The sequence below is a fragment of the Poecilia reticulata genome, chromosome 8 (genome assembly GCF_904066995.2).
Source record: "Poecilia reticulata chromosome 8, P_reticulata-male-v2, whole genome shotgun sequence".
NCBI classification, from domain to species: Eukaryota; Metazoa; Chordata; class Actinopteri; order Cyprinodontiformes; family Poeciliidae; genus Poecilia; species Poecilia reticulata.
In genome coordinates this window covers 8,835,474-8,850,265 of record NC_088837.1, presented here as the reverse complement: position 1 = coordinate 8,850,265, position 14,792 = coordinate 8,835,474, and the positions used below count along the sequence as shown (strand labels likewise).

The 14,792-nt window shown below is 40.4% G+C and overlaps 1 protein-coding gene across 1 annotated transcript in view; it reads left to right on the top strand.

Moving 5' to 3' along the window:
- cacng3b (calcium channel, voltage-dependent, gamma subunit 3b) overlaps nt 1-13,703 on the top strand; it is a 34,940-nt gene extending 21,237 nt beyond the window's left edge. The window contains exons 3-4 of the mRNA XM_008415734.3: nt 2,528-2,668; nt 3,507-13,703. Of these exons, the coding sequence (XP_008413956.1) occupies nt 2,528-2,668; nt 3,507-4,018 (653 nt within the window). The 3' untranslated portion in view covers nt 4,019-13,703. The remainder of the gene's footprint in view (nt 1-2,527; nt 2,669-3,506) is intronic.
- Nucleotides 13,704-14,792: the final 1,089 nt, after the last annotated feature.

Sequence of the window (14,792 nt, the reverse complement as noted above, 5' to 3'; positions counted from 1 at the left end):
GCTGGGGTCTGAACGCACTTCCTCCTGGTCCCCATCTGCAGAAAAATCTGCCCTAATTCATCAGTCAGTTGGATCTGTCTGGTCCAAACAGATCAATTGAACTCCGTGAGGGTTTTACCCTGCGCGCGGTCCGTGCGTGTGCTTTTACCAGAATTTTTTATTTTATTTTATTTTTTTGCGTGGTTTCGCTTCTCCGAAACGGACAGATGTTACGTCTGCAGCGTTCCTCCATAACGCCGCTCTCCTGGGTAACACCGAGGAGGCTCCATTTGTAAAATCCGCTGGATGAGTTACTTCCAGCGGTTTTTAATTCAGCGGCGTAGCCACAGTGGTTGAGTAGCGGACTGCGCATGTTACAGTCTAATTAATTTCTGCGTCGACATTTATTTCCTCAAGATAAACTGCCGGCTTCTCAAATGGATTAGCACAACGTTACATTCTCTTTAGTTTTCTCTGGTCTGTAATGGAGACTTGAATTTAACGCGCCATTTTAACCAAAGGTTTTGAATGCGCTCCCTAACCAGAAGCTCCAAAGCGTCCTGTCCATAACTCTTCAACACGCTGTCAGCTCCCGGTCAGAAAGACGCATTTAGTTCAGAGACAATGAGATGATATTCAGAAAGGATTTTTTTATTAATTGATTTCAGTTGCCTCTGAGATTAAGTCTTTGCGTAAAGTCTATAATGTCTGTACATGTGAACCAGTCAAGGGTGTTAATTAGAACCTGTCAAATGACGGACGGGCTTTAAATTTTCTGGTCGTTTACAAAAATAACCGGTCAAATACGGAAAATATTCGGTTAACGTGACCTCTGTGTCGGGGTGAAGAGGGATCAGCATTGCGTTCAAGGACAGGCAAACATCACCTAATTGTTTTGTTGCTATGTGAAATGTTGGCTGTGTAGAGTTAACATCAAAACTTGTTTTTATTATTTGTTTTCTTACCTTTAAACACTGATTTAAATATTGTAATTTTTAAACTGAGCAGTAATTTTACATCCATGCAAACTCAAATGTATTATTTAAAACTTCAATGCATAGAATCAGTTATTTAACAATATGACGTTTTTAATTTATTTTTAACATTGTATTTTCATACATTAGGGGTGCCCAAGTTTTCCAGAGCTGCCATCTGCAACTTTAGCTGCGTTCCTCCTCTAGCACACCTGGATCATTGACTCATTAAGCCTCTACAGAACTGAGTTGCTGCTAATGAAGGAAGTCAACCTTTTGCATGGGGTGTGTTTTAGCAGGGATGCATCTAAAAGTTGCAGTTCAGAGGACTTCACCTGGGCACTCCTGATTTGTACCGTCAATGTGGCCCGTTGAGGGTGGTCAATATGCTGAAGTGGCCCTCGGTGAAATTGAGTTTGACACCCCTGCTCCAAGTGGTGCAGTTTCCGAGCACAGTGAATTTAAACCGAGTCTGTGACCGTCATGTTTGAATGCAGACTTGAGTGGTATTGTTCTGAGAGGGAAGTTCAACTCCTTAAAGGAAAGAATGATGAAATTGCAACAGTACTGTAGTTAAAGGGTATAAATACTGAAAAATCCCCCAGGTTTTTCTTTTCATTTGTGCAAAAGAAGGATAAAATGGAAACACGTGGCAGTGAAGAGAGACCACATCACATTTCATCAAACTAGCCCTGCAGCAATTAATCAGATTAATCATGATCGATTTATTATTGAAGTAATTGTTAACTAATTTGGTAAATGATTAATCGCTAATTAAGAGTACGCATACTTAAAAAAAAGAAAAAACAATTTGATAAAAGAACAACAAATTCAGAGAAGTAATCAGGCCACAACCAAACAAAAAACATATACATTTTACATTTAAGATTAAAAAAGAAGCTTCTTTGTCTGTAAATATGTCTTACCCCAGAACTCCTGAAGTGGCATAGCTTCAGCTTGTTCAAATTTTGTATAAAATAAAAAAAAAAATCTTCTATTAAGCACCTGTAATTAAGCTCCAATTATTAATCAGTTAATCCAAAACAAATTCAACAGATCTGCCCTGCACTATATTGCAGTTAAGTCAAGCAGAAAGGACAGAGCTTTTCAAACATTGGTGTTTTTTTCTCTTTTTTGTTAGCTGCAGATGCTACCTTTACTACAAATGTTCAAAAGTGCACTAAAGGATTGCTGTGTTACTGCCTTCCAGGCAATAACATTTGAATTATGTGTTTATTTGTCATTTTAATGTACTTCTAATATTATGGAATAAAAAATTTGCAGAAAGTGCCAGTTTTTTTCTAACTGTTTAATTGATTGTCAGAATAATAAAGAGAACAATCAATTATTAAATTAAGAATTGACTAAAAAATAATTGTGCAGCTTGAATATGTTGATGTATGTTTTAAATATAAACTCCAACATCTTAACTGATAATGTTTCCAAAACATTGCAAGCAATCTGCAATTTGCTCAAATCAGGTCAAAAATAAACATTATTTCAAGTCAAATATTTTCTTGTGTGTGTGTGTGTGTGTGAGTCAACCCTTCTTCCTGTTTCCTCTGCGCATGCAGGTGCCGTTCGCGCCTCCAGTATCTTCCCCATCATGAGTGTTGGTCTGTTGTTCCTGGGGGGGCTTTGTGTGGCTGCCAGTGAGTTTTACCGGAGCAGACACAATGTCATCCTCAGCGCAGGAATCTTCTTCGTATCTGCAGGTTAGTCATCGCCGTGCATATACCTCTGCTTGCTACAGCCAGCGTCCTCGCTCCTCTTTCAGCGTAGGAGCGTGGCGTTTTACCTGTCATCTGCAGCGCGATGCAAAGAGATAAAAGCAGGATAGCGTTGTTAAAGGACACATTTCACCGACTCTGTCCCACTGTTTAACAGTCACAGGATGTCCGCGGTCGCAAATGCGACACGTTGCCCTTTCTGGCAGGTAATTTCACACTTCATGCGTGATCCCATCAGTACACGCTGCATCCAGGTTTTGTGAAAAGCCGTCTTGGCTACAACGCTAAGAATAAAATAGCTGACCCAAATTAATGACTTCTTCAACACTCTCAAAAGGAGAGTTATCTCTGTTATTAGAAAACCTTAGATTTGTACATTTCTCAGGATTATTTACAATCAACAAGATCAGATTACAAAAAAAATAGAATTTAATCAAACTGGTTCCCGTTTACAAATGACTAGTAATTTTATTCTACTGCTAAAGGGTAAATGTAAGTTTTATGACGAATATCTAACATTTATCAGCACTGTATCTGTCTCTGGAAGGCCTTTGGAAGAAGGTTTTATTGCCTAATTCTGAGACTAATGCCTGATTTAACTCTGAGAGGAGAAACGGGTAAAATCAATTCTTCCACAAGCCTTCAGTTCCACCATAGAACTAAAATGAGGGATTTATTTTGATCAAATGTGTGCCGTACAACTGTGATGGAACCTGCTCGAATGCATGACATTTTGACGTCATAAAGTTCAAAGTTCTGTTTACTATTGTGAAATAAAGTCTGTCCTGTAAGCACGATTTCTTCTTCTCCGTGTTTCTCCCAGGCCTCAGCAACATTATTGGAATTATCGTCTACATCTCAGCCAATTCTGGAGACCCAGGTCAAAGTGACAGCAAGAAGTCCTATTCGTACGGCTGGTCCTTCTACTTTGGCGCCCTCTCCTTCATAATGGCGGAGATGGTTGGCGTGCTGGCGGTGCACATGTTCATCGAGAAGCACCGCAAGCTGCGCGCCAAGTCCCGCACCGAGCTCATAAAGAAGTCCGCCTTCAGCCGCATCCCCTCCTACCGCTATCGATTCCGCCGCCGCTCCAGCATGCGCTCCTCCGAGGCCCCCAGCCGAGACGCGTCGCCGCTGGGGAAGGGCGGCTACACGGGGCCGGCCGCCTCCGAGATGCCCATGTACACGCTGAACCCGAGAGAAGCGGGCAATGCGGGCGGCAAAGCGGGTAGCGGCATGGGTGGGCTGCTCAACTCGGAGAGGGATTTCCTCCAGAGCAGCACGCTCACTAAAGACTACAACAAGGACCCCAACCGCAGGACCACACCAGTCTAAGGGAATCTGGCTGTAGATATCACCGAATCAGAGTGTCAAAGAGGAGGAGGAGGAGAAATCCAGTGGAATTCCAAGCAAACAAACGGGAATACGAAGGGTTGAAGGGATTGGGAAGGGGTTTGAGTAACCCTGACTGTGAACTGTGAAATTTTTAGCCTTTGAACTGTGAATCCTTTGCGCTCTGAGAGTTTCTTAGTTGTGTAGCAGGGTGGGTTTTGATGGAGAAGTTCTTCCCAACATTCGTGTACATCTGGTACACCTATGAAATTATATCCGTAGCCACTTATAAATGACAACCGTAGCAATTTAGGTTCATGATTTTCATGTTCATAAACTGACTTTCTGACATTTGTAAGGGGAAGAGGAAAGGACATACAGAGTTGTTGTTTGGAACGACTTCTCCTGACAAATCACAACTAATGTGAAATTGAGAAGACAGAAGGGAAGAGAAAACGTGCAATCTTTGAACTTCACACCTCTCTCCTCCTGTCCCCTTGGGTAGCAGTAGAGGGGAACAGTTAACTTTCCAAGTGTGACATCAAATAGCGAGAAAGCTCAACTTATCACAAGGCTTAATTCAGTTTTGGATCGGCTGAGTTCAGAAGAGAAAAAACAATTTCTGCCATTGACATTTGTCGAAGTGATTATTTCTACATTTGTTTACTTGTTTCATATGAACTGACTTCAAACTGAGCTGAAACTGAATTGAGCCGATTCCACGACTCCCAGATTTGCCCCGAGGCCGACTGCAGATCGGCTGCTGGAGAGCGAGCAGAAAAGGCAACTCAACAAATCTTAACGTTCGATCCGTTGGTGCTTCCTCTCAGCTGTGTTTTTTCTGCCACTTCTTGAGTTATTTTTATTTATTTTTTTTACCTAAAAAGAAAAAAAAAACTCCAGACGACCAGATATCTGTCTGTCTGTCTGCCTTCACAAATCACCTTTCGCCTTCCATGTCTTTCCGTGTGGCCCCATACTTCACCTCACTGACACCCTCCTCCCACCCTGCCTTCCCCGTACTTAAAGCGACAGTAGATTTAGCTTTTGTCTTCCTTGTAGAGTATAGTTAGGTTTTCTGGATGTTATTATTTCAGGGTAACGTGAGGGATGGAGTCAGTGTAAGGGAGACCGCTGAGCTGTGAAGTACACATTAAGGCAGTGCCAAAACAAAAACAAACAAAAAACTAGAAAAGGACTTTTTGTGTCTGCCCGCTACCTCTCCTGTCAACATCTTTAATTCGATATGATGTTGTTTCTGCTAGAGCAACTGTAAAAACTTCAGCTGCATAAAGGACAAAATGCTCCTTTAATTGAATCCAATTGAGTGTCTTATATAAAAGGACTTAAAATGTATCCATCTGTAATTGCAGCAACATAATCTCACGCTGCAAAATTTTGGAAAACCCAACCTTTAATTTTTATATATTTATTCATTATTATTGTTTTGATAAAATTGTTAATTGCTCTACACAGTATCTGTTTCTTCCAAACGACCTGGGTGTCTCATAAGAGCGGGTTGCGTCATGAACAGAAAAATCTGCCGAAAGTTTGACTTTCTAAAAATGTTTCTAGATTATGCTACTGCGGTTGGAGATGAATGTATTTTAAGTTGTTTTTTTTATTATTATTTTATACTTTTGCCGTGGGATGCCCATTGTTAAGACCAGATCTGAACAGATGAAACCCATCGCAACATCCAAAAACGCGCTGCTTTCATTTAAACGTGTTGCCCCACTCCCTCCCGTGTAAACATGCTGTTTTAGTAACAATGTTTGCAGAGGACTGAAATTATTCTGCATTTCCCAGCATTTTGGGGAAACGTGTTTTAAATCATTCCCGAAGACCTCTGACTGTCTATAAGTCGCATTTAAAGGCAAATTTTGTCAATTTAGTTATAGAAAATGCAGACTGCTGCCTGATTTCATCCAGATACGTCAGAGTGCTCAATTATCGGCAGCCGTGAGAGGATTGTGTTAATAAAATGTTTAATAATGCCGACTAACTGATAAAAAAACAAAAACCTGTCTGTGCCAGTGAGATGTTATCAAGTCCTTAAATAGAACAAGAAGATTTATATTGCCTCTTAATCTTCTAGCATTTACTAATTTGTCTGTACCTTTATTGCTGATAGCAGGTGTGAAAAGAAAAAGAAGCCATAAAAAAGAGGGAAGAATCTGGGTAGAGAAAGAGTTGTTCAGACAGATCATACAGCGCTGCGTTAAAATAGTATCCCACTCACAGATTTCTGATGTTTTTGTTTCTTTTTTTAATTTTATGTCTGACAAATTAACTTGAGTAAATACAAAATGCAGTTTTCAGATGGTGGCAGTGTGATGGTCTGATGGTCTGGGGCTGCAGCTGTTGCTTAATCTGAACCGACCCGAAACATATCCACTTATAAATGGCTCAATAAAAAGAGATGCCTTGCACTGTCCTAGTCAAAGTTCAGACTTGCATCCCGTCGAGATGCTTAGGCAGCCTGTTCATTTCTAAAAACCCTGCAGTGCGACTGATCTGTGGCTCCTCAGGCCTTGATGGCAGCTGTTGTAACTTAATAAATCTCTTTCTGTATTTACTCAGGCTATCTTTGTTTAGAAATAAAACTCGTTAAGTGATTATGGAACATTAAAGTGTGACTAAAAAGGAAAAACAGAAGAAATCTGTCAGGAGGTAAAATATTTTTTTCATAACATTGTAAGAAAGCAGAAAGTTTCACAGCACTTTTTTGGTTTTCATTCTGTTTACAGGACTTATGAGTGAGAACAAAATATATTTCTAAACGTGTTTCTTGCCTCCCAAAGCCATCATTGCACTTTTTTTTTTTTTTGTACAAACTAAAGATGAATCGACGCTGACCCGACACCGCCACACCCTGCTCTGAACAGTCACCGATTCAAGATCTCCTAACCGCAGTCAAACTCTTTAACTCACAAAGCTGCTGTTTCGTCTCCCGTCTCACGCCATAAGGGGAGCACACGGGGACAGACGGGCGCCTGTGCGTGCTGCCCCTCCACCTATGAATATTAATTTTGCAAGCTAACCACAAAATCAGCCGCTGTTGTGGGCTGCGAGATGAGGAGGAGGAGGAAGAGGGAGGGGGGAAAAAACACTTCTCTCTAAGCAAGGGCTTTTAATTTTTAAAGAACAGGAGCACACAAGGGCTTTTTATGCTCGGCACTGCAGCAATGTTGCTTTTAGGGGGTGTAATCTTGGAGGGAGACGTGGAAAAAGCAAAAGACATTTGCACAGAAACAACTGTTTTAAAACCAGCTGAATAGCTTAGTGGTAATATAACATGCATTGAGCAAAAGAGAGGTAGAAGACGTTGCTCTTCCACCCAGCTTTTATTTATTTATTTATTTATTTTTCAGTAGCTAGAGAAGATAAATACTGCCTTAAAGAAATATAGGATAATTCTAAGTTATCGGAGTTAAGATTCAGCGTACTAGCTAACTGCTCAGAAACAGTGCCAAATATTAGTCGAAATGTCTCCCATGTGTCATGGTGTCCGGGTTAGCTTTAGGTCATAGAGTCACTGCTGTATATAATCGTTTTTCTGTGTAGGATTTGCAGACTCAGCAGTCGTAGCTATGTAGCTCAGCATAACGAGGGGCCCCTCGGATCCTTAGGGTCTGCTCGGCGCCGTGTTTAGTACTGCCATCCATGAGCCATGTCAGCATCGACCATTCAAACCCATGCATGCCCACATCCATTCGCTTCCAGTGCTTATAGTTGCTGTATCTGAAATCGGGCCTCAAACAGCACCCTGACCTCTGCACCCAATCGGGACGCTCGGTTGGCACGTTGAGAACGCTTCGCCCGAGGCCCAATCTCTGCGGATGCTTACCCCGACGGAGCGCAGGGGGCTCTTTGAGACTCTCTTCCCGCCACCATTCAGCTTTGATACTCTGATATCAACAAGTAATTGTATTATTAGTAAAAGAATTATTCTAAAGGTGCCACTGTGCAGAGGAGAACCAACTCTGTCACACTATATACTTATAATGAATATATTCGTTCGAGGGGAGCGGGGTTGATTATGGGGTGCAGAGTTGGGAAGCAGGAGTCGTAGTCTTTCTATTATATTATTCTATAGTTTCTTTTTCTACTTTGTCGTGGCTGTGAGGTTTTGTCGTTTCAATCGCATCGGACACCTCCGGCGGGAAAGATGAGCGACGAGCCAGTGGACTGCTTGTGGACAATGACCTCACCTCACTGGTGCCAGAGACTACGTTACCCAGCGAGACCTGCAGCACACGCAGACACTAACACGCAAACTTCACCTTCCTGTACCTATAAGTTCCTGTACTTCTGAGGACAATATATCCACACTCTAAAGCAAGATGTTTAAAGCAGAAGGGAGTGAAACAGGATACTAAGCCTGTTTATGGTGACAAGTGAACATGTTTAAAATGTTTAGCGTTTACATTTGAGTCTCTTCTTGGTGCTTTATTTGACACTGTGGCAAACTTGGAAACAATTAGCAGGAAAGCTGGCTTAATTGATTTGTGTTTCCAGAATCAAGCTAAAACATGATGAGGCGAGGCATGCCCATCACTTTATTTCGATGGTATAAAAGCAAGATCCTACAAACAACTTCCCTTCGCCTGAGGTCTGGTTTAAACTGCCAGAGTCCTGTATGAGGGCCAACAATCTACGAAATAGCGCCCAGCAATCCTCTTTTAACCTGGGCTAGAAGTATCCTCATCTGACAACTGACAGGACACATATGTGCTTGGAAAGGCATAATGTGGTTTAAAAGTGAAAACATCACACTAACCAATGGTATACCCCCTAAAGAAGACAATACGTCATCCATTATCACCAAAGCTTTTACACAAACCCACATTTTTGTTGAATGAGGGATTGGCCATCTCACGCTGGCCAATCCCTCACCTGGTATCCCGTTATTTATCTGGCAGCAGTCATCAGCATTCAACTGCATTTCCAGTAGGTTCCTCTTAAGAAAGGTTGATGATTACGCCAAATGTAAAAGTAGACATGTGAGCCTTTAGTCCACACAAAAACAATTTCTCCTCTTAAAAAGTGAATATTTATGATTAGACAGCCACTCTGCCTTTCTCTAACAGCTCAAAAATATTACTAAAACCAAAAGGCACAGGCAACGTGTTGAAATATTTGTCCTCGTTAGTACAGAAACATAACCACGCAAGAATAAATACACATATATGATCACAATTGCATACACACAGACATGAAGAGACATGCACAGACACCCATACTGAGACAGCACCCACCTCCCAGCTTTGCCCAGTGTGGTGCAGGAAAGAAGTGCGTGCTGCTCTATGAGAAATCACTGTGTCACGTTTAGTGTTTCTTTGGGAGAAAAACAACAAACTGTTCCCGACGAGTCGCCGTTGCGTCGACCCGATAGGTGGAGCGTTGAGTAAACTGAGCCAGCTAATCACACATGGACAACCAGATGAACTGAAATGTGAATTCAACGGCGTAGTTCTGAGACAAAAAAAAAGACTCGCTACGCGCACTCTACAATTAACACTCACTACCAGCACACACTCTCACAAACACTGACACGAATATGGTTACAGTGTGAGGGCTTACAGGTGGATTTATGTGCCTGCATGTTTGTGTATGCATGTTTTTGTGTGCGTGTACGTGTGTGTGTGTGTGTGGTGATGTTTATTTGCGTGTACGTGTGGAGTTAGCCTCTCCTCACCCATGCACCCAGTGCCTGCCTATCCTGCCTTCAAACAGCTCCGACATCAGCTACGGGGCTTCCAGGATAACCGTTTTCTGCATTCCCACGACACAGTATGGTTACGCTGGTTCAGAGCTAAATGCCCCACTCATTCCTAGGCAGTCGTAGCCATACGAGTTGATTAGGCTGCTTTGATTTTAGTGAGTTCTGGTGGACTGAGTTTTTGTTTTACCCTCCTGATTTGACAGGACTTCGTAGTAGCAGCCTTCTTCTCAGACCCGACTGTGTTTTTTTTTCTTGCAAATTTCAGTCTATGTCTGTTCAATTGTATAAAGTACAGCAGAAAAATCCTCGCAGGAAAGGGAAAAGTCCGATGACTCTGTCAATGTTCCTAACACTTGGATTCAAAAGGAGCAGTGTAGCTTTTACTAATCTTGTAGAATAATGGACAAAAACTTTACCCTCCCATATTTGCTGACCCCAATGGATTGTCGACACAAAGCCAAGTGTGTTTGCAGGGCCACTCCATGTTGCTTATTTTGTTTCTGGTGTTAAAAGACACCATGTCTTGGTACTGTCATTGAGAGGAGGATGTAAGTCTTTGATTTTTGAAAATTATGTAGCTCTATATTTATAAGGGATAAGAAATATGGTGATAGGTAGCAAGGTTTCAGTAGTTCCTGCGTTGCTTATGGCTATCATGAAGAAGCAAGCTGAATGCCAAAGCTGTTGATTTACCCATCCATCCATGTTCCAAGTCTTGGCGATTGTCCCTAAATAGACATCAAGATTCTCAAGATCCCATATTCTGCCACCTGAAATGAGCTGTGCGGTGGCTGCACTCAACCTTATGGATGCAAAACAAACATTAATTGATAGACTGATGCTTATAGTATCAAATTAGAACAACCTGGTTTAACTTACATTAACCAATAGTAACCAAAACTACTCCCCAGAAAAAAACAAATACATTCCTGCTTAAGGAATTTTGACAATTTTATAAAAAAGATTTACCTGTTAAACAATTTCAGGATATTTTAGCTTTTTCTACAGTTATAGTAAATGAAATTATTTGGAAACGTCAGTCCCCAATAATACAGCAGCCAATATTTAAAAATGTATTCTGATCTTGTTGACTGAAAGCTTGTATTTATACTTCCTTGCAAATTTTTAGTTCATCAGCTAACAGATTCCCTCTCTGCTGTTGTTACGCTGCTTTGACCTAATACATTTATTACAGTAAATTAAATGGCGATGAAACTACTAACGTGATAATTCTGTTGAATTTAATTTAGTCAAATTAAAAATGTATATGTCTTGCATTGTTTTATATTTGTTTATTTAACGGCCGGACACACAAAATTATTACAAAGAAATTACAATATAGACTAACATGTTTAGCTAATTTTAGTGGTTGCCGTTCTAATGATGTAAATTATTCTGAAATATTTTTAGTACTACCTCAGCTGGATTTCCAAGTTCGCCAAGCTTGCGATATGAAAATCTAATCTTTACAGGTCAAAAAGATTTACTACTACTAGGCATGTTTACCTTGCTGTGTGTATCCATGTCAAAGTCCAGCTAACAAATTATGAGGAACATCACAGACATAGCTACCTATGATTGATGTTTCATGAGCCGGTTCGATAACTGCAAATGCGGTTGTACAGCTCTATCTGTAATGTCCGATAAGAGCTAACTTTGAGTTTAGCTAGCAGTGCAACCAGTGGCGCAGCGCGCGAGGGATAAACCCACTAGCGTTAGCCTTAAAGGGGCTGCCGCCCATGACTGCGCCTGTACTCATAGCATCTGGGGTTACAATACGTAGCCAACGTTTTCCGCTTTACCTTTAAGGCAAAAAAAAAAACGGTATAAATCAGTGTGACGTAAATATGCGCCAATCAATTTGCCTCACACCTGGAAAATTAGGATAATTAGTGGGACCCAAGATTCTAACAATTGATTTATCTTCTTTTTTTAATTGTTATTTTGTTTTCATTCAAACAAAAGGTAACACTTTATTTGACAGGGTGTGCATAAGACTGACATTACACAGTCATAAACATGACATAACACATGCCATGAACATGAAGGAGTATATGAGTGTCTATGAGTGTTATCATGAAGTCTAATTCTGTAAATAATGACGTTTTTTAATGCAAGGTTGCTTTAAAAGTTGCATTAAAAGTCCATAGAAGTGCCAACTTAGTATTATTTCATAAGTAATGACACTTTAATGCAAAGTTGTCACTTTTAATGGACTTTCAATGCAACTTTTAGAGCAAATTTGCATTAAAAGTGTCGTTATTTACCGAATGACACTTCATGACAACTGTTATAAACATTCATAAAGACTTCTTTATGCTCATGATATGTCATGTTTATGACAGTGTCATATGAGTATTGTGCACACCCCATCAAGTAAAGTTTTACCAAACAAAATAGTAGCATGCTGGTAAATAGAAGTTGTACAGTACTATGTGTGCTACTGGCTTACTGAGATACAAACACATATGTGACTAAATGTAATCCCTCAACTCCTACAACCATGTTTATGCCCATGTTGGATTGTGAATCTTGTGGCTGTTAGTTGTCCTCTGAATTACAACTTGCAACTTTTTTGGTGTTACTTCCGACTGGGAACTCGGAAAATTCCACTTCTGGTCACATCGAGAACAGTCAACTCACCAAAATTGTGAAGTTGTACATGTTATGAATAACTAATGCCACCCATGTTGAGACGGCGCTTTCTACTGTAAATACGGGTGGAGTTAAACAATACATTCCAGGTGTAGGATCAAACCTTTTTGGTCACAAGTAGCAAAGGAAAAGATGCTTATTGTTTGGTTGAGACATGAAATCGAGCTTTTAGGAATCTAAATGCAAACACGTGACTGGCATTTGCAGGTTTTTTAAAGCACTATCTTTGATGTAAACGTTGGTTTCTGGTTGAAAGAAAGAACACTGTCCCAGTTTATGGGGGTAAAAATCCTCGCTCTCCGTAATCTGTTATAGTCCTTGCACTGACTCGATGACAAATTATCTGATTTACCTCTACGGACTTGCTGGGTATTCCCTGAAAGTGATTCTGGTTTCTCACATGTAGCTAACTACGCATTAATAAGAACTTCAGCATGTCAAACGGCTAACGACTGTAACCTGACTCTGTCCACCTCAAAAAGGACCCGAGGACTGTTAGAAAACAAACGCCAGAGCAAACTCAGGGGAAGGCTCAGTGACATTTGCATTAATTATTCAACTAGGTTGTTTTTTGTTGTTGTTGTGAGTACAGGAAATCACAGTTACTAACTGAAGGCTCTTTGGTATGAGATAAAGTGTAGCATATCAGTGAGTAGCATAACTCTTTTCGTTTTTTTTTTTTGTTTTGGTTAATTTTTGGGGACAGAATGTGTTGGCAGGAAATGTAGCAGGTGGCTGGAGGATGAGACAGTTCTCAGATGAATGTGAGGAGAAGAAACAGGAAATAACTGTTACTCGCGTTTTCTTTAGGGTGGGCATTGTGTTTCCTTTCAGCGACAATGAAAGCCTCAAGTCATACGTGCAGCTGAAACCCTGAGTAGCCATTTTGAAAAATGCATAAGCAAAGAAAACGTCGGTGGAATTTTTATTTTTTCAAACATGCGCCAGAAAGCGTGTTGACGGGTGACAGACGTCTGGTTGGATATTTGGGCAGCTTTTTATTCCTGCTTCACACCTCTGAGCCCTGATGAGAAATAAGTAGCCCTCTGCAAACATATATGCACACACATGCATGCACAAACATGCTGGCTCTTACACACAAACACACACGCACGCAGACACACACACAACTCTTAGCCACTTTCACTGTATACTTTACAATGTGAACCTCCGACAAACAGCGGTCTGACATGGACACATGCTGTAAAAATAAAAGCACACTTTTACTTACATAATATTAATATGAATACCTATATGAATACAGTATAATAATTAGAAAATAAAGAAACCTCTTTTCCAAAATGACTGTTGTGGATTTTTATTTATTTATTGTACAAACATGTCTGATGTGTTTCTTTGCTTTGCTGCGACTTTCTGTTCCCATTAATTTTTTTTTCTATATAGATATTATATAAAATGATTTATTTGGTTTTTTTGGTGAATCTTCGTCAGAAACAAAATGCAGGAAGCGAGCGCACTCAGTTCACACGTCTCCAACTAAACCTGCAATCGCAGACAGATGTGTATCATTCCGCATTAGCTATCTGATGGATAAAAACGTCTGCTTATCTCCGCAGCTCCGGTGCAGGTCCCTGAATGATGGAGAGAGAGAGAGAGAGAGAGAGAGGATGGGTGGAAGGGGAGTGCTGAGAGAGGAAAAGGGAAGCTGAGGGGAGAAGCAGATATTCTGAAAGTTGAGAAAATGCAACCGAATAATGGAGGACTAATGCTTTGTCACATTTACTCAAATTTCATGTGACGGCCTCCTTAACGTAGCACATAATTATGAATTGGAATCACAATGGCTTATGGTTTTCAAAGGTTTTCTCAAAATAAATACTGAAAAGTGTGTTCTTATGGCTTTCTTTCTACAATTTTAAGTCAATCATTTCTTAATATTGATGAAAAGCATTACTTCTACTGGCAGATTAGTTCACTTATAACAGGGGTAAGTTGGGGGATGTTATGAATGAAATAAACTCTCAGTGGGATTGATACTTTTCATCAACATTAAGTAAATATTTACTTAAAATAATATCCTATAACTTACTGAGAAGTCACTTGTGAGTTAGTTTTGTCTTATTTCAAGTATTCTAAGATATTTGAAGTGGAAGAAAGACCAAAAATACTTTGGAAGATTTAAGTGGACTAATTGTTCTCCAGTCATCAGATCATCTTGCCTGAGCTTGTTTGTCTCTGCAGCTTCTGGAGAATTACCAAAAGACTCTTGGATGAGATTAAGTCACACACAAGATGAATGCCGTTTGCGTTTGCCACTTGGGTGACATCTGCAATAAATATCATTTAAAATGGTTGGATTAAAACCACACGTCCTTTTCCATCCACTTCACATTTGTGCGCTCCATTATGCAGACTAATCCCAAGTAATCCCAA